A 24,738-nucleotide genomic window follows, 5' to 3' on the forward strand; every position below is an offset into this window, starting at 1 on the left:
TCCTCGTTGCCTCTTTGTTGGCAGAAAAGTCCCTCAGGTCTCCCTGGTTCCCCTGCCTGCCTCCGAGAGGACAGCTGCTCCCTCCTGGAAGGAGTCGACTTTCACGCTGCATTAGGGCCTCTCAGGAAGGCCCTTAACACACACACCCTAAGACCACCGGTAGTTTGCCTGAAGAGCAGAGGGTTGTTCAAGTCTGCACAGTCACCAGGCAGGATTTCCTTCGCGCTTTGGTCTCCGTTATTCTTTCATTCGGCCTTCTAGCTCGCCGCCAACTTCCACAGAGCTGTTCAGCAGTGACTCTGCAGCCAAATCCTTTCTCTTCCCTGCACTAGAAAGGTACTTGCTGGTCTCCAAGGGGAGGGAAATCCTTTGGGATGACGCACATTGCCCAGGCCCCTGTTACCCTCCCAGAGAGCACATGTGATTTTTTGCCCTCAGGGGCGTATGAGGGGACTCAGGCCCTCAGTAACAGGTACTGCTCTGGCTCCCCTGAGCTCTGTGGAGTAAATTCCTTACCAGGTGTTTGCAAGCCCTACGCAAAAGGATTTCTTGGCTCATACTGCCAGAAGGAAGCCTTCAGCCTGGTACAGCCACAATCACGGAGCTGCTAGAGAAGCTGCTGCTCTCGGGTACTGGGGAGCCATGGGATGGCCCCGACGTTTCCTGGCTATTAGTGCTGGGGCTGCTGGTCTCTGGTGCCAGAGAAACGAGGTATTGCCCCGATGCCGCCTATCTGGTGGTGCTGGGGCAGTGCCCCCGGGCACTGGGGGGTTGGGACTGCCCCACACTAGCGCTGGGGCCGGTGAGCTCCGCGCTGCCAGCGGCAGCATACCTCTAGAGCACACTTTGCTCTCCCCCTCTCCAGCCGCTCCCTTCCCGCTCCTCCCGCGCCGAGCCGGCTCCGCCCCGCGCTCCCTCGTCCCGCCCCGCTCCTCCCTTCGCCGCGCGGCGGCGCTGCCCGGGGCCGCTCTCCCGGCGGATCGTCCCGCGCTTTCCCGCCCGCCCGCCCGAGGGGAAGCGGCCGCCCTCATGGCGACGTGGCGGAGCGCCCTCGGTTTCGGTCTCCTCTGTCTGCTGCTGCCGGCGGCCGGTGAGCGCGGGGTGGCGGCTGAGGGGCGGGGGGTGCCGGGTGCTGCGAGCGGGGCGGGGCGGGGCCCGTGGGGGCGTCCGACTCTCCCTGAGGGTTGGCGGGCTCCGGCGGCTCTTTCTGAGGCGGGTCTGGGGATTCCTGCCGGCCTCCCCCGCGACCGGGGCTGCGGCCCCCGCGGGGGCCCTGCCGAAGCCCCCGGCACGGGGAATCCCCTGGCCTCGAGCGGAGACCCCTCAGCTCCGCCCCAGAGGCGGTGGGCGCGTCCCGCGGGAGATGCCCGCACCTGAACAGCGGCTTTGGTGCGAGTGGGGCTCACGGAGAGAAAAGTTACACTGGCGGTGAGCTCGGTTTTTGTTGGTGCCGGTGTGCGTTGCTGGACAGCAGCAGTTACTGCCCTAATAACCACTGTGCGGACCCACCTAAGGAATGCTGTGGTACACCTCAGGTAAGGCTGTTGGGGGAGAACACCACAAAGCGGCTGCCAGTCACTCTTGATGCATCCCACTGAAAACCTTCGCCTTTTCACCCCCGACACAGTAAATTTTAGCCTTTTATGGCAAGATAAGATAAATACTTGGGTGTTAAGTGATGATATTGTATGGACAGCAATGCTTATATAAACTGATTTGATAATTGAGTCCGTGCAGAGCAATCAGGTGCTAACATTGATAACTGTTTTTTTCAGCAGCTCTCTTTGTAGCCGTGTTATTGTGCTTAAAGGATGGAGCATGAGTCTTTCCCAACTTTGTCATGTGTTGACAAAAAGCAGATGTGATCATAGGATATTACCAGGTGAAGTCTCAGTAAGGAGAAGCTCTCTTGTTATTGTATTGCATCAGTGGCATCATCCATCTGATGGATGAAATCCTGCACAGATGTACAGGAAAGGTGAATGTGATCTTTAGTAGATATGCAAGAGGACATTTAACTTCGAGTAGTAAAGGATCACAGTTTGTCTGAGGGCTGAGCTAAAGCATGGCTGAAATGGTCAGTTTTATGTGTAAGTACTTGGAAGGGTGAGCACTAGAAAAAGGATTCTTTAAGCTGGCTCACAGTGACAGAGCTAAAGCAGTAACTCTATGCAAGCTGGCCTTGAATAAATGGGGTTGGAAGTTTTCTTCTGGGAATGGTTGGGGACTTCCAGTGGGAATAGTTTAGCATCTCTGCTCTTGAGATGGAACTCAATCAGTTTGTTAAAGGGTTTTTTACGGTACTGCTTGTGTGAAATCATCAGGCTTCTGTTTGCAGGATAGGATGAACCCCTCAGCAGTAGGAATACCAAAACAGGAAGTAATTTCTGCCTCCCTGAGCCTTTGCACCTGCGTTGTTGTGGGTTAGGTGTACACTGGACCTCTTCTGAGGTAATTCAGATCATTAACCTGGCAGAAAACCAGCTGGGGAAAAAAAAGTCCCACAAACCCCTAGCTGATCTGCTGATCAGCTGGTGAATTGAATCAGTTCAGGAAGAGTCTTGCGGGTGCCACAGCTGATGGAAGAAGAGAGGAACAAAGTAGATGAGCCACATTCTTCTTTTTTGGTGTGCTTGGCCCTTGTTGGCTCAGCTTAGCCTCCTCAGAACTGCCCTAGACCTTTGGTTTCTGTTATTGTGCTGCAGTAGCGCAATTGTGGGATGGAGGGAGTGATTTTGTTGGTTGCCTTCTTTTGTTTGTAATTTCACAAGATATTTTGGAATCAGTTTAGCTACCTATTATTTCCTCATTGATGATACAGGAAGGGGAGAGTTGTCAGGTGACATTATGTGTCTGCAGAGGAAAACTTTGGTGGACCAGACATAAGCATGTGTAAACACATTAGCAGAAGTACTGTCGTATTGGTATGGGAGAAGTTCCTCTTTGTGTTTAATGAACATTTAACTCCTTAGAACATTTGTTTTTTCTTTTTAATGTTGGCTGAAATATTCAGGTATATCTTGGTGCCAGAGAGTCAAGACTGAGTTTTCAAATGGCAAAATCAGTTTAAATACTCTAGGAAATACCCCTTGCTTTTCTTCTGAAGGAACATGATTTGTCTTTGCCTGTTCTTGTTTGCTTTCTCTGAACAACTATACCTGAAGTAATTTGAGCTTGTTGGGTGGAGTGTGGTTTAGGAGCAATATATCCGGGTATATCTTGTTAAGGTGATAATGTGATAAGAAGGAAAATGAGGAATAGAAACCAGCTGACTGCAGCATTTATCACTGAAAAATGTAATGATAGTCTTGCTAAAGATTCTTCTTGGGAAATGCTTTTTGCTTAAGCTTTGAGAAGTATTTTTATGTGATGGTTGGAAGCTCTTAATGCACTGTTCTCACACTGCAGTCGTTCAGGTTTGAGAGGGCAAAGAGAGAAAACAGCCAGTGTGTTAAGGAATGTATCAGCCCAATGCAATGCTGAAAAACACAGGATGTCCCCTAAGCAATCCATGCTGGTACATGAACATCTCCATTTCCTTACCATTGTAGCTGCACTGGTTGACACTTGCAATGGGAAGATGCCACTTAACTGATTTTAGTCCTAGGAATCTCTGGTTTATGACATCTCTATTTTATGCCGTGGATTAACAGATTCAGGATTTTCCATGAAGTTAACAAACCAACAGGTAGAAACGACCCAGTCATATGGAAATCCAAATCTACAGTGAATGCAGTTGTGTTGCATCTTTTGCATCAAGTCAAATATCTAGGAGAAATTTAATGTTTTTTTCTAATTGATTTTAGGGCTTCTGTGGGACTTTTAACATAACTGGCTAGTCATGTTGCTCTTTGAGTCTTTACAGTAATTTGGTAGCCACTAGCAGATGTAGTGAAGAGAGTATCACCAGACAGGGCATCTTTTAAGTATATTTGCATGCAGCTTAGTCCTTCATGTATGTGTGAACAGTTGGGCAGAGCTGCTTAACAAAGACGAGATAGTTTGTGTGCGAGGAGTATTTGCCTTTGGTTAATCTAAAGGATATAATTGATTTGTAAGACACAACCAAAATACTTGAAACATATTTAAATGCTAACCTAGGTGAGCTGGTCAGTATGAGAAAGAGACTTTATATGCTTATTTCTTTAGTAACCAACTATTGGATTTTGCCTTTTTTTCAGTTTTGGGTGAGGATTGTCAGGCATATATTGATCGTCATGGCAAGGCACAACCTGCAAAATCCTGTCCCAACTTCTGCTGTGGAGATTGCATGCTTCAATACTGTTGCTCTGATGTGTTCTTAAAATTTGGTGAAGAACGACAATTTCAGTGTAATCTGCTTGATGGAAGGTATGAGGCAAACAATGTATACAGCAGATCATAATTCTGTCATCAAGTGACAAAAATACACAGTTTAATGGTTAAAAACTTGCAAAGGGACCTTTCAGCTCTATATCTGGCTCTGTCAGGGATCTGTGTTAATGTGTGTAACTGACCTGTGAAATGGGAACAATGAGGTGGACAAATCGATGCATGAACTAGTGTGTTTTCTTGAGCATTTTCAAATCCTTTTACCCTATTTAATTATTCGAGGATGACAAAATTAATTTCTTTCTCAGTGTACATTACCTTTCATAGCCATTTGGAACTTAGGTACTTGAATAAGTCGTAAATTCCATTTTTGAGATGAATTCTCTTACTACAGGACCTCTGACTCAAGCAACATAAATTACATGCAGTTTTTTTCGGACCCGGATGATGACATTTCTTCTGGCCCCAGGTAAGCCGTGCAAAATCTCAGATTTTAAAATGATATTTATTTAGAGGTTCTTCGTTGTGTGATCAGTGCGTGCCAACAGAATGTGAAACTATAGATGTAGTTATTTGTGTGTGGAGCAATCTCCGTGTACATGTCAGAACACCTGAAGATGGGGAGACATGAGGAAGAGGTTAGATCCTGCTGTTTAGACCATGACAGTAATAGTCGGGATTCTTATGTCCGGAGGGGAGGTTGTCCTCTGAAGCCTTAGCACAGTGCTCTAGGCCCTTCCACACTGACAGGTTAACTCCACAGTGGCTCAGTAAGGCAAGCTGCTTCTGTCTGGGGTACTTCCTGTCTTTTTAGCATCTTTTGCACGTAGTTTTTATCAATATTTCTTGTCCTGTTTCAATCTCGGGCAAAATAAATTCTTCTAAGTCAGTGCCATACTGGCGGTCACCCGAGCCCTGCTGTACAACGCCGCTGTTTCTCCCAGCGTGGGAGCCTGCGAGGGGAGGACGAGGGTGAATTCCGCCCCAGGCGGAGCTGCAGCGCGCCCCGCCCGCCCCCGCGGAAGGTGCGCGGGAGCCCGCGACCGTCGCGGCGGCGCCCTTTAAGAGGACGGGGCGAACGGCGTGACGTGCGCGGGGCGGGGCGAGCGGCCAGCGGCGGCGGCGAGCATGGGGTAAGCGAGCGCGGCGTGGCGGGAGGGGGTCGCCGGGCGCGGTAGCCCTTGGCGAGCGGGGCCGTGTGAGCGGCAGGGCCCCGCGCCTGGAAAGGGGACTCGGGGCCGAGCTTGTCCTCCGGGAGGGCTGCGCGGAGCGCCCCGCGTTCTGTGCGCGCTGGGGAGGCAGCCTGGCTAGAGGCACCCCGTGGCAGCGCTGCCCTGGGGGTAGATGAACGTCTTGGAGCCTTGGTCTCGTTTGAGCCAGCAGTCTGCCACGAGGAAACGGTTGATGCAGCTAATATTTTAGAGGAGGGATGCCCCTTCTCTGCTAGGCTGGTGGAGCTGCCACGGATCTTCAGATGCGTGGTTGGAGTACAGCGGGCGTCAGCCGCATCTCGCAACCAGCGTTCATTCTTGATGCATTTTTAGTGGAGAGAGAGAAAAAAACTTCCACCTCTTTGGGGCTGCAGAGATACTGAATCTGCTGGAGTAAGAAAGGTTAAATATAGAATGTAATAAATGCATTTTTTCCATGCCAGCAAACGTAGTTATTAAAAAGCACAGCAAATGAAAGAATATAGTCTTTTAAAAAACAAACCAACAAAGCCAAAGGCCCTGCACAGTCGTTAAAGGAATTGTAACCAAGGCCCATTGTCCACAAAGGTATCTTTGTAAATGGCAGAAAACATTCGGCAAGTAGCAGCTAAGTTGCTTTAATTATCTTTGTTTTCAACTAGGGAATGTCTAAAAAGAGAAAATCACTGATGCCTCACCTTCAGAAAATAGGTCATTTATCTTTTCCCTTACATTACAGCTTTGAAAAATTAATGTCTTGTGCAAAGGCCTAGACAACATCAAACTTACTCTCTGGTTAGGCAATTTTAATAGAGAGATGGCAATTATTCACAGAAATATCACCCTTGAAAAGCCACCCGGATGTGACTCCAGAGGAAAAGCACATCCCAGAACTTTCCAAAGTGACTAATGACTTCAGGTGTTCGATTTAGGGTGTTTCAACATCAGGAATGAGAGTGAGTAGGACTTTCTGTGACTGTGAGTGGGCCACCCGGTAGGTTTCTGTTTCATTACAGAGTTGCCCAGGCTTTTGTGTGGTATGTGTTGGGGTTTTTGGGTTGTTACTGTTTTGTTGTGGGGGTTTTTTTTTTGTTTTTTTTTTTTTTTTTTTTAAACAAAGCAGTAAGTTGTATTCCTTCTGCAAGAGTTGTCCCTGGTTTCTGCCTGCAAGGTATACTCCACCCTCTCATGCCACTTCTTTTCAAAGACAAGTTTTACATCGTTTCTTGATGACTCTGTTTATTTAACAGCTTACTGTGTGGAGAGGAGGGTTGATATGTGTTGAGATATTTCTGTGTCTCCTAGCAAGGTGAGCATAGTCTTTGAACAGTTTATAACAGGAGGAGAGGCAACGAAGGGCAGCTTTTAGTGCCCTGTTCTTTCTCATGAGTTGCAAATACCACCTTTGACACTACTCTTCAGAAGGAGGAAATTATGGTTTCCTGGCATTAAGGGTCAGAAAGCATTTAATTCCTCATTCGTGCATTGGGCTTATTCCTAGATCGAGTTACCACTCTGGCACATAGCTCATCAATCCTGGCTTTTTACCTCTGTGAGGTTTAAAAAAAAGGATTTTCACCTCCCTGAGGGTTTGTCACAAACTGCATGTGGACTTTCCACCAGGCTGAGTGAGCTGGGATGTCTCTTCTCCCTGCTTGGAAAACTTGCCACCATTACACTCTGATTCTATGGACAGTGTTAGGGAAGGGTTAGTGGTGGTGTGTATGTTCTTCTTTGTGTCTAGCTGAGGAATTTTTAGCTTGCTTGTGCTTTTTTTGCTGCGTTCTGAGGTCTTCTGCAGAAGTGCAAGCAAAGCACCAGTTTTTGGTAGGTTTCTTTTTATTAGTATCCTTTAATGTTAATATCTTTCAGTAATTAATATTGATTATTAAGTGCTGTTGAGGCAGAGGTGCAAGGCACTTTGGGCAACCATATCAAGTGTAGTTCACAGTGCAAGCAGTTCATACCCTATAATCTTGTTTTGGCCATTTTAAAGAGAACAGATTACATTTCTTTGGAGTATCTTAATAATGTACTTTGAAGTACTTGAAAGCATTTTGCTTCCCAGAACACTGCGTTTTGGAAGCAAATGTAAGCATTTTAGGAAAATTATAAAAGTCACCATTTAACTCAGATTCAGGATTTTTCTATTGTTGATCAATCCTTAAAGATCATTCACAGCTTTTAGGTCAGAGTGTAGGCATAAACATGTTAAATTTGCCACCATTTTTCCTTGCATGCAAGATGACCATGTGCAATTTCTACAATTTCTGCTGCTAATGAACGCCCTGTGGCAAGGATTTACTACTGGAAGGTGTTTCACTTTTTTTTTTTTTTTCCCTTTTAATTAGATTAGTGAATTTTCCCCTGCTTTGTTCTGGTTTCAAAGATGGATTGAGAGCAGTAAGGTTAATTTAGGTTTTTCCCCCCCCTTTTGTTCTGCAGTACATAGTATTATTGCTTTAAGAAACAGCAAAAAGCAGAGCACTGGTTCACTGGAACAGCAGTTGTTACAATTTTCATTGGTAACATGGTTATTTAGCCTTGGTGTGCCAATTTTCCAATAGTGACCCTTACTGGAAAAGGAAATTAGATGACTCATATCCACAATTCAACTAATTGTGAAGTATTTGAGTGTTTAAGGAGGTGGAGCAATTCAGAACATCTGTATCAGAGTTACAGAAGAAAATAAATAGTTGGGACAGCTGATATCAGTCTTTCTAAATGGGAATGAACCTTCAAACTGTCTTTGTACGCAGTTAATTGGACTCTGTTTCTGAATTAATTTCTGCCTCGAAGTTACAGTGGATTGTGTAACAGATACAGTAATGCTTGAGAAAAGGCTGTTCATCCTTACGTGATGAGAAGAGGGAGGCAGAATGACAGTCTTCCTGGGAAGCCTCAGCTGGCAGAGACAGAACGGTCTTGTTAGATTGGGGATGCACTTATTCGGGTTTTGTCATGGGCTGATCAATGTGTTGTCTTGTGACTTCATTCTCCTTTTGTGGAGTGGAGAAAATCCATCTCCTTGTGCCTGCCTTTGATTCGAATGCAGCATCTGCAGTAGTCTGCTACGTACATAAGTTGTCAGAAGCAGTAAATTTCTAACTGTGGAAGATGTGATTATCCTAATTTGTTGTCTCTCAATTTAGGTGTTTTTAAGCATATGTTTTCTCCATAGACAAGGTAAAAATACTGTGATATTGAACTATAGCCCATTTCTCTTCCTCTTCCCCTGTCACTATCAGGGACTTCAGTTTACAAGTATATTTTGATGCTCCAGCATCTGTAATAGGTTGCCAAATGATAAGAAAACATATTCCAAAGATTATTCACTGGAAAAGAACTTCTAGAAATGTAAGCAGCCTCTATTTAATGAGCAGAGGACTTCTCTTCTGGTACTGGTCTTTAATATTTTCTATAATAAGTGAGTTAAACTGCATACAGAGCCTGTTCTGTGAGGCTTGCATTCAGACACAGGCTAATCTCACCAAGGAATGTCTGCTTCTTGTTGAGGAACAATTGAGATTCGGATTTGAAGCTATTTAAAAAAATTGTTCTATACTTTTTACTAGCCTGAAAAGTAAATATAAATAAGCCTACACAGTTTGTAATTGTAACTTGCATTATAGAGCATTTGATTTTGTGTTCACTGTATTCTCAGTGAAGAAGCTACTTAAAGCTGACAAAGCAGTTGTGAGCTGCCATTAATGATCCCTCAGCTCCCTGCTTCAGGCAGTGGGCTTAATATTCGTGCAGGTTCATTTGCTCTGAAACCAAGATGGAAGGAGAGATTGAAAAATGTTGTCCTGGCTCAAGAGGCAGATGTGCATGGTCAGGTTAGCGTGCTCTTCTAACTACAAAAGGCTGTTTCACAGCAAAAACCAAGACAACCTGGCCTAAACATGCAAAGACACAGCAAGATTAATCACCTGGATTACGTTCAGGAGTTAATTTTTCTGTGGGTGTGTACTTCAGTGACTGTTACGTTCGTACTAGGGTAGAGTGTTCCCTCTTCTAACTCTGTGGGCTTTGCTGTGCCTGTACACAGTGTTAACTCTGAAAACAGTACGTTTTTAACATACAGATTGACACTGGATAGAGCTTGTCAAAGCAGCCGCAGGCAGGGTAACCCTTAGAGAAGGGCCCTGTAGCCCAAGAAACAGAGAATCTTTCTTTGAAAACATGGTTAAAAGACCATGATTGTTATTTAGTAGGATCTATGAAAGTTTGAGCATGTGGGTTCTAAAGCTAGCTCCAAGTCTGCCATTTCATATACTTCCATAAAATAGCCGTGGCCTGAGGTGTAACAAGATGTATTTGTGATAGATTGTGTTGCAGATATGTTATGGGAGGAGAATAGATATATTGGTACGGGAGGAGGAAAATGTCCTTTTTGAGAAGGACATTTCTCTCCTTTACGGGAGAAAATGAAGTTTTGAACCTGCAGTTGTGGGGTCTTCTGTGAAATGGACAAACTAATTTTATTTCGTGAAATGGACAAATTAGTTTCATTTCAGGAAGTTAGCATTGTTCAAAGATTGGTCTTTTGACAAAGTATTTTTATTAAAAACATTTAATACCATTCATTCTTAATGTGATACTCCTCTCTGTTTACTAGCATGATTTGTGGTTCTCAATTCCACTGAGAGGTAAACTTAAAAACCCCTGGTTTTTTAGCTTGTGGAAGGAACCAGTCATCAGTTACTTTTGTGAGGTTTTTTTATAAAGGTCTTGTTAATGATGACTGCCATTTAAAAGGAGTAGTAGTGGTCAGCCAGATGTGACCTCCACTGCAGAGGTCTGTTCTTATTTGTGCAGTGTTAGATTTTCCTTGATGATCCTCACAGCTGGATGAGTAATTCTCCTGAAGAGAGGGAGAGTGAGGCAGCGTGTCAGTTCATAGTAGTATAGGATAATTAATTTACCTAGTTTAAACTTGGCTCCTGCCTGAACACAGTGTTTCTAACTTTTATGTATGTGATCACGTATGAGTAATGTGGGTAAAGAAAAGGTGTGTTTCATGTAAGAGCTGAGTTACATGGTAAGGAAAGCTGGTGGGTGTAACCTAGTCTAAGCTTCCTTTGATTTCAGTTTCATTGTTTTTGGCAAGTCATATACCAGGTTGCAGTTTACCAGAAAAAAATTTTTTTTTTTTTAGTTTTAAGTAAAACTTTAACTGTGTTGCCAAGTTAGTTCCTAATTAGTCGCTTAAATCTGCTTTCTAGAATTAGTATGGTATTGGCAGTAGCAAATTCCATGGTATTGCAGTTGTTTACATGGGGAAAATTTTCTGTCGTACTTAATTTTTTTCAGTTAAACTTGTTCTATTATTATTATTCAGTTAACCGTTTCAGAAAAATCCCTCCCATTGCCTTTAAGTTGGTCCCAAATTTTAATTAGGGTGGGGGGTAGCATCCTGTATTGTTGAACTGAGATTCTAAGGGTAGGAGGGAAACTGACTCACTTTGGTTGCCTTAAATATCTGTGCCTCTAATCAATCTACATTCTCTTTTTGCTAGTAAAGGAGTATTTTAAATTAATTTTTCGCCTGTAGAAGCAAATGCCTTATATTGTGTTTAAGGACGTAAGGAAGTTTTTATGCTGACAGTCCAATGGACTTGTCTGAAATTGTCTTGTGACTTGCATGAAGCTGCAGTGTTAATTCTTGCACTGTTGATGAAAGACTTTAGTCCCTCTGAATGCAGCTCTGACGTCTCCCCGTGTTACGTGCATATTTTTAATGTACCAGTTACCTATAGCAATTATTCTCAAGTGTCTACAAAGTGTACAATAGTAGATTTCCTGGAAAATTGTATTTTTAGTGTGCATTACAAAGGGATTTATGTAAATAAGACATATTTAGTACAAGTGAACTGTTTATAGACCAAGAAGAGATGCTTGTATACATCTTCCATAATAACCTGTTGGATCTGGGTGTCAGATGTCTTGAGTAAAACCACAAACTCCAGGAAGTTCCCTCCCTGCCACGTTCTTATATAGGCTGTTTGAGAACTTGTTGAGTTAAACCTGTGACGTGTTACTTGAAAAAATTGAGAAGTTGTGTCTTTAAAAAAAGCAGTAATTAGCTTTATTTCAAGAGGTCTTTGTGTATGAAATTCAAGTTTATTATTTTGGGTTTAAAGTAACCCACGTGAGCTTCCCATTTGAACAAATAGAAAAAGGACCCATTCAGTACATATTTAGTAAACTTCTCCTCAAAAGTCTTCTCTTTTTCTATAACACTTTTGCAGTTGCAGGGCTTCTTGGCTTACCATGGCATTATTGTTGTTGCTTTAGTATTGACTCTCATGCCAGAGCTGACTTGGTTGATGCCTAAGGGTCACTGAGCTGTGCTCAGCTGCTGACTCTGGGGAACGTAACTCAGGGTTGTTCAGACTGCAGGTAAGCAGAGGTGTCCCAGGGATTGTTTGGGGGGGGGCTCCTGCTGCAAATGTTCCTTCTTTTTGGGGGTACTCAGAAAAAACTATGGAAAGTTGATAAGTTTTAGTGGTTTTTCAGTGGCAGTTAACGTGTCCATGCTAGAGCAGTTCAGCAGTTTACAGTTAGTGATGACTTGAGCTGGTACTGCACTGATGGGTTAGCCAAAATTAGATTAAACTATTTTCTTCATGTTAAGGAACTGTATGTGGGCAGGACCCTAGGAGGGACACTCTCAAGTGCTAACTTAACATTTGTCTGAGAGACCAACACAAACATCATAGTTCCAGCCCATGCTTTGCTGCATTGTGTAACTTACAAAATGACTTAGCAGTTACTCAAACCTGCCAGTTATCAAGATTTCATAATTCTGACACCAGAATTCAGTCTGTATCTTAAGCTTCCTGTTGCCGACCATGGGAATCACTGGGCCCTTGTTTCTTAGACACTTCTTGATCATGTAGAGATCTCATTTTGGGGAGATGGCCCCTGAGTAAAATGGCTGGAGCAGGCCATGGCTGGCACCAGCAATTAGCTGTGATTGCACCTGGACTTAACTCTGCGGTGTATATTTTGATTTGCATGTGCTCAACCTCCCATGGCTCAAAACCCAGCTGTGCTAAAATAGGCTGGTCAGTCTGTCAAGTGTTAAAGTCATGCTAATGTTTTCCTGTATTAACCTCACAGGAGTTTGCTTTCTGTGTAATAGTAAATGTCTTTTTTGAGTCTCTAGCAAAGTGGTTCTTATGTTTCAAATCTTCATGTTGAAATAGTAAACTGAGGAAGTGTGTTGTTTGTAAAATTGTAAAAACGAATCCCTCTGAAAGACGCTTGGGAAGTCACATTGCTTTTCCTTTAGAAAAAAAACCCCAAATTTTATTGTTTATTTTCCTGCTAAGCTTTAGAGCCAGTATGTGGCACTGTATGGCTGTAACTAAAATGTTGGGCTTAAGAAAGCATGTCAGCCTGGAGACTTGTTTGGTTATGCCCTATATCTGAGTCAAGGCAAGTCTGGACATTTACCATTCTGTCACACTTTTGGGAACTGTATCCTTTTTTTGAGCAGTAAAGAATGATATGTGTATACTCAATTTTTGTAAAGACTTTTAGGAATGGCCTTAATTATCTTCTGAAGTCTTTCCAGACCACCCTGTGTTACAGCCATAACTTTGTATTTGTAAATGTTTGTTTTTAAAAGCAGCCATGCTTTTGAAAAGGACCCTGCCAACATGTTTCTTGTAGCATGGAACAAATCTTGGAATAGATTAAAACTTGCGAAATAAATGGGCTGCTTAAACTAATTTTTCAGAACTAGACGGTCTTGTTGTTCATTTAGATATTTTTTTCTTTTTTAAAGACAAACTTTGCAGTGTGTCCCATTGTCATGAATGCATAAATATGCAAAAACTTTCTTTACAGCAGGGCTTACAAAATGTTGCCAAACTAAGTGATCAAACTATTAAGGAGGTTTAAAAATATATTACTGGAATTAGAACTTGGATATTTTAAAAGGCCTTAAATACACTTAAAGCATTTTACATTTTATTTCCACTTGACAGTGTTTAAGATTGAGATCTCCCATATGAACAACAACTGCCTTAAGAATTACCTACTACAAATAGTACTATTTAGTTCCCAGATTTGATTCTCCCATTTTAATATGTCTGTTGCATCTCATTCAGTACCAAAAGGGGTAAAACGGGCACTAATCAAGGTCCCTTTATGTGAACTGATACATGTTTTGAATAATTAGAAAACTTTGAAGGTAGGGTGAGTCTGTGAGGTATGCTCATTATATGTGCAATTTAGTGGTTTCCAAAGGAGAGAATAGGGGTAGCAGTGGAGTAGGGCAAGGAAGGAGAGAGGTGGTGGTAGGAAGGGGCAGGGAGCTGTCTCTTCATATTTACCTTCCCATGGATTTTGTAAGACGTTGCAATTTATCACTGCTGCAGTAAAACTGCTGTTAGCTTTGGTTTTGTTCTTAATTTTGTTTTCTATTGAATTATTGGCAAAAGTTACCTCTTATGTGAAGAGAAGGAAGCAGGAAATGGCAGTGAATGAGCTCAAGCTGTTTATAACAGAGTGTGCTTTATTTAGAGACTATGGTATATATAACGTGGGAGTCTGGAAACCCGTGTTCAAACTGTGACGCCAGCTGAGCATTCTGATCTGGTGCTGTGGCCACCCTGACTTCTGCACTCTGACATTGTTTGCAGAATGCAGGGGGTAAGGTGTGGGGTTTTTTGTTTGGTTTTTGTTTGATTTTTTTTGCTTGGTTAACCATTCAATGGAAGAATCTTTAAGCTACAATCCCTCATGTGTGTTATTTTTCATTTATGTATAATGCTAACAGTTGGTAATTATCTTTTAATGTGAATATATTTTTTTACAAATATTTTCAGAGTCCTTTTAGACAGATTCATCAAGTGAAAGCAATAAGATTAAGCAAGAGTTTTGTTTAAGAAAGGAGTATAGGCTTTCTGGAGCTAGCACACTGCGAGAGAGCCTTTATACAGTATCTGGAATATCTTATCTCCTGAATCTTAGCTGGTTCACTGAGTAAAGTATGCTGAGCACCATTCTGGCCTCACTTGAGTAACATCATCTATTACTGGTAGCCTTCCTGCGCTTCTTTCAGTAGTTCTACTAGTGGGATTTTCTCAGTAGTTTTACTAGTGGGATATTACTGAATGTTCAGGAAGTGCTCAGGGTAGTAGTCTTTGGGCAGTAAAAGAACAGATATTATTACAGTAAGGTAGTGCCTGACTATTCAGATATTCCAAAAGAGTATTGCTAGTTTTGATTATCAACAGAAATTGTTATGAAAAAAAAATATTTTTGAAGACCTCCGCTGTTGAGAGTGTTGATGCAGCAAGTTGGTAGCACATACTGTTTTGTTTTCCATAAGTGTCATGCTACCTTCTGCTGTTTCAGGACATTAGTCTGCGTGAGCCCAAGCACTGGCAGGAAAATTACGCTTCTGCTATAAAGTAGGTGATAAACATGCCTCCAGTAATCCAGTTGTGTACACTCCTTGGAAAACTCTGGGAAGAACCAGCTCCTGTCTGTTGTTTCACTCACTGGGCTGTTTCTGAAGGCTTATAATTTTGGTCTGTAGTAATCACACAGTATTGCAGTGGGTAGAACTGAATCACAGTGTTTACGCACACAAACACAGAACCGCACTCTAGATTGTATACACCTGACACACCTGTACTTTAAATACGTGTCCTGTCATTTTAGCAAACACACAGGCAAATTACAAAAATGCACAGGATGTCTCTAACAACTTGGTGAAAATAAGGATATGGTGGGTTTTTTTTCCCTGAGCTTTGCTTTTGCCGCTTTTCTTATTAGAGATGGTAAATATGGAATGAGGTATGTGTTTCAGGGAGCAGAAAACTATTACAAATAAGCAAATGGAGCTCATACTTCAAACAGATGAATGTTTATCTGTTGGTGGCCAGCTTGGCTGCAGATGGACTTGCGTTGTTTTCTCTCTTGTCATATCAGAACTGAATTTGGTTGTGAAAGATAAGGGCTCCCTGCCAGTTTCCTGCTGTGCTAGTGTATTTATGATGAGTAGACATTTATCTACTTTGTTTTGTCCATTTCTTAGGTAAATTTGATTTTCTCCAGCCTTCCTAAAATTCAAAGAGGTTCATTGTAGAAGTGAAGAATTTTAATTGTCTTTGTCAGGCCTAGTCTCTTTCCTTGACACAAGAATCTTTTTCCTTGGCATAGTTCACTAGCAAACAAATTTTTTCCTCTTTTACTGGGGAAGAAGCTCGAGGAAGAACCAAGAAGACTTTTTTTGTTGGCTCTGCTAATGTTGCTTGGTAATAATTGTGTGTAATGGAAATGTTAACTTCCCTAACAAGAGAGCTTTCTCGGGGTTGATACAGAAGTGGGAACAAGAGCAAGGAAAATGCTGTTGGCACTCCACAATTAGTAATTGTAGTTAACATTTGTTGTCCTGCAGTTTCTAGAGGTGTCCGTAGTTTTTCACAGGCATTCATGCTGTTCATTGTGAACATTGCAATCAAGATGGTTAAGTCTAATGTATGAATCCATTGTGCACGCTTCTCTCTTCTCCAAGTGTATGTATGAGTTTATATAATGAGTATCTAGTAAGGACCCTGTATAATTAATCTAAATTCCCCAGGTCGCTTTTAAATCTAATCCATTTCCACATACATAAGTATTCAGCTTGTGTTTTCAAACTAACGATGTATGTTTGCTGTTGGCTTCATGGACAGGAGGCAGCCTGTGTTTCAGGATGTGGTATCATTGTGCATGTTTATCTCTCTTCCACCCCCCACCCCTTGAAATTGCATTTGTATCTTCCTTTTCTATACCACGCTTGAGAGAAATGGGATTTTTGGATGGAGATGAGCTGGTTGTGAATTTACTGTGCTGAAGTGAAACTAATGCTCGTGAGGGTGGGGGGAGCACTTAAAAGCGGTGTGGTTAGGAATACATTGTGTGTGCAAGTCAGCATAGGGAAAACATTCTGTAAAGGTGCAAATCAACGTGACAAAGCATGCGTGCATCTTTGCATTTTGCAGCTGTGTTGCAATCATCTGTTTGCTTTCCTGGCAGCGTTTCTGACATGGCTTCTGTGACTTCAGGAGGCTGCAGCAGTTCCTGCTTCCTGTTTTACATGTAATGCTTAGGTGCAGTGACCCCAGGCAATCCACAGTATAGTACTTGAGGAGTAAACCCATGGCATTACATTTAGTACTTCACAGAATCAATACACAAGTTAGATACAGTTAGATAAAATCCGTGCTGAGATTCTTGAAAGAGATTTGACCCAAGTTTTTTCTTCTAGCTGTTGCAGAAACAGAATGAAATTGATGGATCCTCTCTTAGGGGGGGAAAAATGCATTTTAAATTGAATCTGTTCTAGTTGTTCAGTGTCCAGCTTACCGAGGGTTAAGTTGCTCTAGAAGATAGGTCTTATGAATTTGGGCTAGGGATAGAACATTTACATTTTCTTACCTCAGTGGTTTAACCATTCAGTGTCTGATACTCAAAAACAATTTTCACATTTGATGGATGTTTGGTAGCCAAATGAAAATTGTTGGAGGTTTAGGAGATGTGTCACTTTGTTTAAAGCTGTTAACAGGAGCTGAGCAGGAAAAAACCGAGAATGTTCTATAGCCAAAATCTCTCAAGAAGCAAAACCAGGATGGATATAAAGCCAGCTCTCTACTCATTACTTTAGAGCATGTTGTTCATTAAAGCTTACTTCCTGCAATTGTTCCCAGAACTGATGTGTGGTGCATTTTATAAGAAATAAAAATGCTGGAGACTTTGGCTTCTAGGGAAGAAGGGCTTTATTGTTTTCAGGCTGTAGGAAACAAATCCTTTAAATTAACACTTCAAAAGGAATTGTCATTGGGCATTTAATGCTTTGCAGAGTTACCTTTTCTTCCCTGTGTGGTAAACACAACTTATAAACAGCTATCTCCAGAAGCTTTACATCTGCCTCTATTATTTGATACTCATTACAGAGTTTAAAGCTGGTGTAATCTTTGGCCTTTCTGCACTAGGTTTTGGTGGTTTAGGCAGTGTTTTTGTCTCCCATAATGTAGCATAACATACTAATTGTTGCAGTAAAGGTGGCAGAAGTTAAGGTCTTTCAAACCATGTGAAACATGACTGCTAAAACAACTGTTTACAAATGCCAAGGAGCCTGCCAAGAATCTGCAGCACGAAGAGGTCTGCTCAGTACCATGTTTGTCCTGGGATTGGGCCTGGGAGGTCTTACAAATATACAAAGAACTTGCTGTCACTCCAAAGTCTGGGGTGCTCCATTTCAGTCATGCCTACCTCTGTGTTCAGAGCAGTCAAGTAATGCTTGAAAAATGAAGTCATCAGACTAGTGATTTTGAAACCTTATCGCTTTAAACTTTTGGAATACATGAAGGGACATGCAGTTGCCCTAAAATAACAAGACTCACAGTCACATTAAACTGAGAGGGGTCAAAGACTCATGTTGGGCCCTTTTCACGTACAGGGAAGCGTGCCCCTTGATAGGGGCTGGTCAGCTTCCACTGATTTAGCAGACCTGATGTCATGTAGCACTGCATTTGACAGTTGTTTCTTACTCAAATGCATGAAGTAGTAAGAGTAAAAAATTGGAGGAAGAGCAATGTGTTGGCTGCAGAAGGTTAGTTAAAGAGCAACAGATTTGTGGGAAAGACTCTTACTGCTTCTGGTGGTATCTTTTTTGCAGTTTTGGAACCCTCGTTGCGATTGGAGTTACTGTTTTTGCGGTGATTGTAATTACTATTATTCTGTGCCTCACCTGCTCGTGTTGCTGTTTGTATAAAGCATGTCGAAGACCACGGCGTAAGTACCTGTATATTTATTTTTTTTCACATCTTTGAACAAGACTTTCTGTTTTGGGGTTTTTTTCCCCCCCTGTAAAATTGTGTTCCTATAAAATGTGAAAATAATCTTGCCTTACCTCTCTGCTACAAGTTGCAATACCTAAACATTAAAAATAAGCATATAAGCCACTTCAGAAAATGAAGTTGCAGAGAGATGTTTTAGAGTATTTTCTAAGCATTTAGAAGTTCTCTTTCCCCACCACCCCATTGTGTGGATTTGGAGAGGGGTGGCGGGGTGTTGGGCGTTGGTTTTTTTGTAGTTTATTTGTTTAGGTAAGCGGGGGATAGATAGGATGAAATTTAAAATTTTTCCCAGTCTCCTAAAAATATACCTGAAAAATACATCAAAGGCCCAGGACTGTACCAGTGTAATCTTGAGCAAAGTCTGTAATTGTAGCATAAAGGGGAAGGAGATCTTGAAAACAAATTATTGCAGTTTATTAGAAAGTATTAAAACTCCCTTATTCCAATAAGAGATGTGAACCTATGATCCAACATCAGCTCCTACAAAAATCGAGGACTTAATGTGTATTTGCCTTTCTGACTCTTATTTAGAGAAAGACCTACTGACACATGGATGTATTAGTGTGTAGAAAACATACAAAGGGAAGCTCATTTGAGCAGTCATGGTAAGAAGCTCCTTACCTAGTAATCTGCTTTTAATCCTTAGAAGCAGATAACATTTAAAAAGGAGCAGTTTTTTCAGTCTCATACCAAGTGATAGATAGCTTGGCTGCAGGATTGAGTTCCTGGTTTTTGAAGAGTCCAGGAAAAAAATTCTTTGTGGTTGAGAAAGAAGGAGGTAAGTTGGCTGCTATCCCAGTATGTGAAGGCTCTCACTGCCGCTGAGATCAATGGAAAGATATTGAGGCATGCATTTCTAAATCTTTCGTGGAACTTCAAAAATGAAATTACCCAGATTTTGAAGTGAGAAATTGATCTTGAGAGAATGTTTTTTTACATTACTGTTGTTGGCTGTCCCAGGTGATCTCCTAGAACCACCAGCACTAACCGTGTTCCTTTTGCTTGCTTGTAGCTGTTGTGACCACCACTACTTCCACTACAGTGGTTCACGCTCCCTATCCCCAACAACAGGGCGTGCCACCCAACTACCCAGTAGCCCCATATCAAGGGTATCAGCCTGTGGCTATCCAGCCACAACCAGGAATGCCAGCAGCACCGTACCCTGCACAGTATCCTCCCCCTTACCCTATGCAGCCATCGGGACCCCCAGCTTATCATGAAACGGTGGCAGGTAAGGCAGCGCTCAGTGTTTCTTCATCTCTTAAATGCCTAAAGAGATGATTGCTTTGGAGCCGATCTTGTATTATTTACATTTATTATTTTCTATGACTATATTAATGTAAATGTAAAGAGATTCTGTAAAACTCAAGTTATGGTGGATGCTGTGATTCATTCTTGCTGAAATTTCCCCGTCACCATTTCTGTGTTAAAGATTGCAAGAGGAGATGTAGCTGGAGCTGTATTGGCAATGTTTGGTGGTATGTGGGACTGTCAGTGGATCCACTAGAATGTTTAACTAATTCAGCTGAAATACCATATTAAAATCAAAGTCCAGTTAACATAGGTATAGTAGTTGGGTGTTTCTACATACTCTTTCTAATCTGATATTTGCTAGATGTTTCAGTCTACACATAGATGGCATTTCCTAGTAGTTCATCACTATGTTTATAGAATACAGAGTCTCTGACCAACTTCAGGCAAGTTTACCAATGACTAGCAGTTAGAATTATTGGAATCTTTTTTCTTCTGCTTTTCTTTTCGTAGCACTGTTTTCTTGCAGCTTTATTGCTATTACTTACTCCCACTTCCACTGATAATAGCTGTTCTCTGAACAATTGGTTCCTGGCTGTTCAGAGAGGCCAAAACTAGGCTGTTACCTGTCCTAGGACCTTCAAGCCCTCTTACAAACCACACCGTTCATCCTTCTAAGTAACAAGCAAAGTGTAGTCCTGAATAGTAGATAATGCCCTTGGAAAGTAACTTTCATGACAGCTCAAGTATAAAATGGCTGTTTATGGTCTTAAGCATTTGTAAACCAGTTAGAAATTGCACATTATTAATGTGCAAACTAGCCCCCTGTGTAAAAACACTGACTTGGCAACCCAGTTGACTTTATTTTTCTGTTGTAAACTCTGAAGAAGGTGTGGGTTTTATGGGATTATCCCAAAGTGCTTTGGCTTCATCTTTGTCATGTGAAGGAGCCAATAAACTAGTCATTTTGCTTCTCCTACTCTCTGCTTTCTCGAACTGTTGCTGGTTTGTTAGTTCTTAAAATATTTTTTTTTTTTCTGGGAAAACCTCGAAGCACTTCCCGTTGCCAGCTTAGAATGCCTCAAAGCAAGAGCTCTTCTTTATTTCTCTTGTCTATTAACCAAGGGGCAATCTCTTAATTAGGTCCCATGCAAGGGAGAGAATACCTGCTCTGTCACGCAAGAGCCAAACCCACTCACTTTACAAGATCAGCAAAAGATAACCACACTTATACGTTCCAGGAATCTGATCAGGTGCTGTGCTGTTTGAACTAACTTGTGCTGTTTGACAGACCTGAAAATGAAGATGCCACTTGAGAGCAGCTTGTTTCAGAATATTAGAAAATGAGGGTATCTTCTGAGTGATACACATCTAGTATACAAGTCAGATTCTTTAATGTGCTTGGTAGCAGTGGAATACTTTTTTCCCTTTAATTTTTTAATTGACATTTACCAGGAAAGCATTTTCCCTAAAGGAATCTTAAGATGCTTTCTCTAGCCCTTTTTCTTTTGCCCAGTGGATTATTTTCACTCCTCTGCATACTATCAGGTATATCCTGTTTGTGCATCTCTGACTTCCACTGGCTGTATTTTTTGGACCAGATCTGTTGCTTTTCTTTAGACTGTGTTCTCCCCTGAAGGCTAACTGTGTGCTCATGGCTGCCATAATACACACGTACACTTAAGCATCAAAAAACCCCCAAACCACAAGAACAAAGGTTTTTATGATCTTACTTTTGAAACGTGGGTGCTTTATGAGTTAGCACAAACTGTTCTCAAGTCCAGTTGAGGTGCTAGGTAAGTTGATCCTCTTAACCATGTGCTCAGAACAGAAGTTGCCATTATACGTGTAGAATTCAGAATGTAAATTTTACAAATCTGTTTTTTCTTGTGTTTTGCTTTTGCAGCTGGTGCTGGAGCACCTTACCCAATCAGCCAGCCCCCTTACAACCCTGCTTATGTGGATCCTCAGAAGCCCACCTATTGAAAAGATCATCTTCTGTGCTTCTGCATACAAAACTTTTTAAAGTATAATTTGTGCTGTTTACACCGTGCAACTGTAGTATATTTTTCTGGAAGACAGCAATCTTTTTGTCTAAGTAAAGTGAAAGTTAATTCAGTATCTTTTTTTTAAATGCTTTGAGTATGAGGAAGGAGTATTTTTCTTGCAAAAGTTATTAATTTATACCTCAAGCAAATACAAAAAGAGATTTTTGTTCTATATACAATGAGAAAAGCATGAAGAAGGAGTACTTCAGAAATAAGAACCACAATAATATTTGCTGTGCAATAATTTTGAAAGGAATGGTCTAATATGAGCATTATCAAACACCCAAAGCTGTAGCAATCTTTTGCACAGTATTAAAACACAAAAACTTAACCTCTAAGAAACTACCTGATATGTTATGTATGTTCTGCTTGTTTTGAAGTTACTATTGTTAAGTAAACTACAATGTAATACATTTCAAAAGGGAATTTTCCTTTTTTGAAGCTCATTTGCTTCAGTAAGGGGTAGCAAACCACGTTTAATTGTCTTTGGACTAGTTGCATTTTTCTGTGTTAAATAGCATGAGTTGATAATTTCCTTGTTGTCTTTCCCAATTTTAAGGCTTAAAAACTGTGCCTTCATTGGGTGTTTTCTCAGGCCATTTTAATTTATAGCTAGAAATTTATAACAAAACCAAACTCTCTGCCACTTACTAGAACAAAATGGATCAAAAGACGAAAACCTGAGAATTCTTCATAAAAGTTATTGGGCAAGTATTTGTTGTCCAAGTATTATTGGACAAGCTTACTGAAGTTACATGTTTTTGATGAGTTTGAAAGAAAAATTAGCACCTTAATCATTTGTTAACCAGAAGTACCTGCCAGTGTTCAGTCCTGTCTCATCATAGGGAAGGAATTTATTTTACAGGAGAGATGGGATATCAGAAATAGATTTTGGTTTTTAAATGCTTAGGGTTTGTCATTGTCTATAGTGGGAACTGTAGACGGCAGGAACCTAGGAATGATAGATCTTTATAAACTCAGTCTGCATTTGAATGATAATATGTGGGGGAGATAAGAAATCCCAGCCCAACACACAGTAGAGATTAAACCTCCCTTTTGTCTTCAACATTCCCACAAAGCTGAGCAGAGAATGAGAAATCAGGGAAAGGAAGAGTGGTGGGGCTTGGTCATGGTAAGGTAGTGGATTTTCAAGAAGGTAGTGCTTGCAGTCATGGAACGTCTTGAGACATCCTCGTGACTGTTACCAGCGTTCGCAAGGCTTTTGGCTCTGTACACCTCGTACTGATCGAACTAATCATGATATTTTTTAGTGTCCTGTACAATTTTATGTTTTCTAACATTGAAATACAATTTGTTATTCCTCAGTAGAGCTATCTAGTCTGTTGTATATATCACTGTGACATACGTATTGAAATAATTCTGACTTATCTCATACACTGATGTTACTTTTTTAGAGAGGCCATTAAGCCATTTGTCCTGCGATTCTACATTTGGAACATGTTACTGTTTGAAAAACATTGATGGTGGCATTGTGTTACCTCATATGATGGATGGAAACTGCTGCTGTCAAAGGCAGCCTTATTTCTTTCCTGATTTTTGCTTCTACTTCTGGGTTATTCCAGGTTTTCTTTCCAATAAATTCTTCAGGGCATTTCAGAAGAAACTTGTAGAAAGTTTTTAGCATTGAGATTCATGACAACCTTGTCCCTCTGTTACACCTCTCAATACACCAGTCAATAGCGTGAAATGGTGCCAAGAGGCACTCACAGAGCATGTGTGGCCTGTATCTGTGTGTTCCTCCTCTTTCCTGCCTTGTAAGCCGAGGAATTGGGCAATGCTTCACTACACTGTTAGGAGTTATGTGAGAACAACCGAAAATGGAGAGTGTGTCCTGTATGGAGGATGAATAGAAATCTGGGATTTTCATGTGTGGGAGGGCACTGAATAGCTGCAGAAATAATTCCCTTGCTATAGATCCTACCATTTGTGTTTATTCATATAGAAGGAGGGCAGAGACTATTCCAGCACCTTTGTTAGCCAGCTGCCCGGATGGAATCTGGCCAGTGAGATGCAGCCAGCAAGCGCAGCTGCCGTGCAGCGCTCAGAGCACAGGTACAGTGTTCTAGTGCTGGGCTTCATGAGGTTGTTACTCTGCACTGCTTTTCCTTTCCTCCATCTGATGGGATAAAGCATACAGTTCATGGCAGTGTTAGTAGGGTTGTGTTTTGGTTATGAAAGGAAAATCTGCAGTTTTGTGAGAAGTTGTCTCGGTCATCTGCCATCATCCCTAAGGAAAAAACAGAAGCAAAGTAAAGTGGCAACAGTAACGGAGGTCCCTAAATCTGAAGTTTTGGTGTAGATGTTATGCAGACCAAATAAATTGCCCCAAATGCCACTGTGTGTGGAGCAGTGGGAGGAGATGAGGGATAGGGTGCCTGAAAATTTAGGGAGCCTGAAAATTTACACATATGCTAATGATAGCTATATACAAGCGAAGAGATGAATCATTAATATACAAGGAACTACTTTATTAGTAGTATTACTACTTCAGTTACAAAACTTCTTGAAGGAAGAGAAAAAGGTCCACTCGCTTCATAATTGGAGCACTTATCAGATGTTTTATTGTTGGTGTATTAATCATCATTAACAATAATGAGTAGGACCAAATTTTATTTAGTTGTGGCCCGAGAGCGTGTTGAAACTTGTTTGCATATAGTGAAGAGATTGGGATGGTTATAGAAAAGATGGAGAAGTTGATCCATAAACGTTTAGTTTAAGCACTGCTGATGTATCGGTCCAAGTAGCTGTTGCCTTCATGTCAAACTAGCTATCCACAGTGCTGTAGGGGAGGGGGAATGGAATTAAAATGTTAACTATTGAAAGAGTATATGTTAATTTTTTTAAATTCTGTAAGTGCCTTTGTTTCAGAAATGTTTTGTGAAATTAAATACAGTAGAATATTCTGTTGTACTGAATTTACCAGATAATCATTGTTGATTTTACTACATATTGTAACCTAGCTTTGTATGTTGTTTGTAGTTTAAATGTAAGTATTCAAAAGAAATGGCATAAACTCTATGCACCTTTGTAATAAATGCAGTGTTTGAAGTA

General features: G+C 41.4%; 1 protein-coding gene across 3 annotated transcripts; it reads left to right on the forward strand.

Moving 5' to 3' along the window:
• Positions 1 to 970: 970 nt before the first annotated feature.
• SHISA5 (shisa family member 5) lies at positions 971 to 24,738 on the forward strand. Of its 3 annotated transcripts, none has more exons than XM_074879641.1 (6): positions 971 to 1,090; positions 4,182 to 4,350; positions 4,706 to 4,780; positions 18,187 to 18,302; positions 19,380 to 19,598; positions 21,525 to 24,738. In XM_074879641.1, exons 1-6 carry the CDS (start codon positions 1,030 to 1,032, stop codon positions 21,602 to 21,604), a joined length of 720 nt encoding a protein of 239 aa, XP_074735742.1. In that variant the 5' UTR covers positions 971 to 1,029; the 3' UTR covers positions 21,605 to 24,738. The 3 variants fall into 3 exon arrangements, with proteins under 3 accessions (XP_074735742.1, XP_074735743.1, XP_074735744.1); XM_074879642.1 differs by lacking the exon at positions 971 to 1,090 and adding an exon at positions 1,502 to 1,535; XM_074879643.1 differs by lacking the exons at positions 971 to 1,090; positions 4,182 to 4,350; positions 4,706 to 4,780 and adding an exon at positions 5,414 to 5,444.

Source organism: Strix uralensis, chromosome 10, assembly GCF_047716275.1.
Source record: "Strix uralensis isolate ZFMK-TIS-50842 chromosome 10, bStrUra1, whole genome shotgun sequence".
NCBI lineage: Eukaryota > Metazoa > Chordata > Aves > Strigiformes > Strigidae > Strix > Strix uralensis.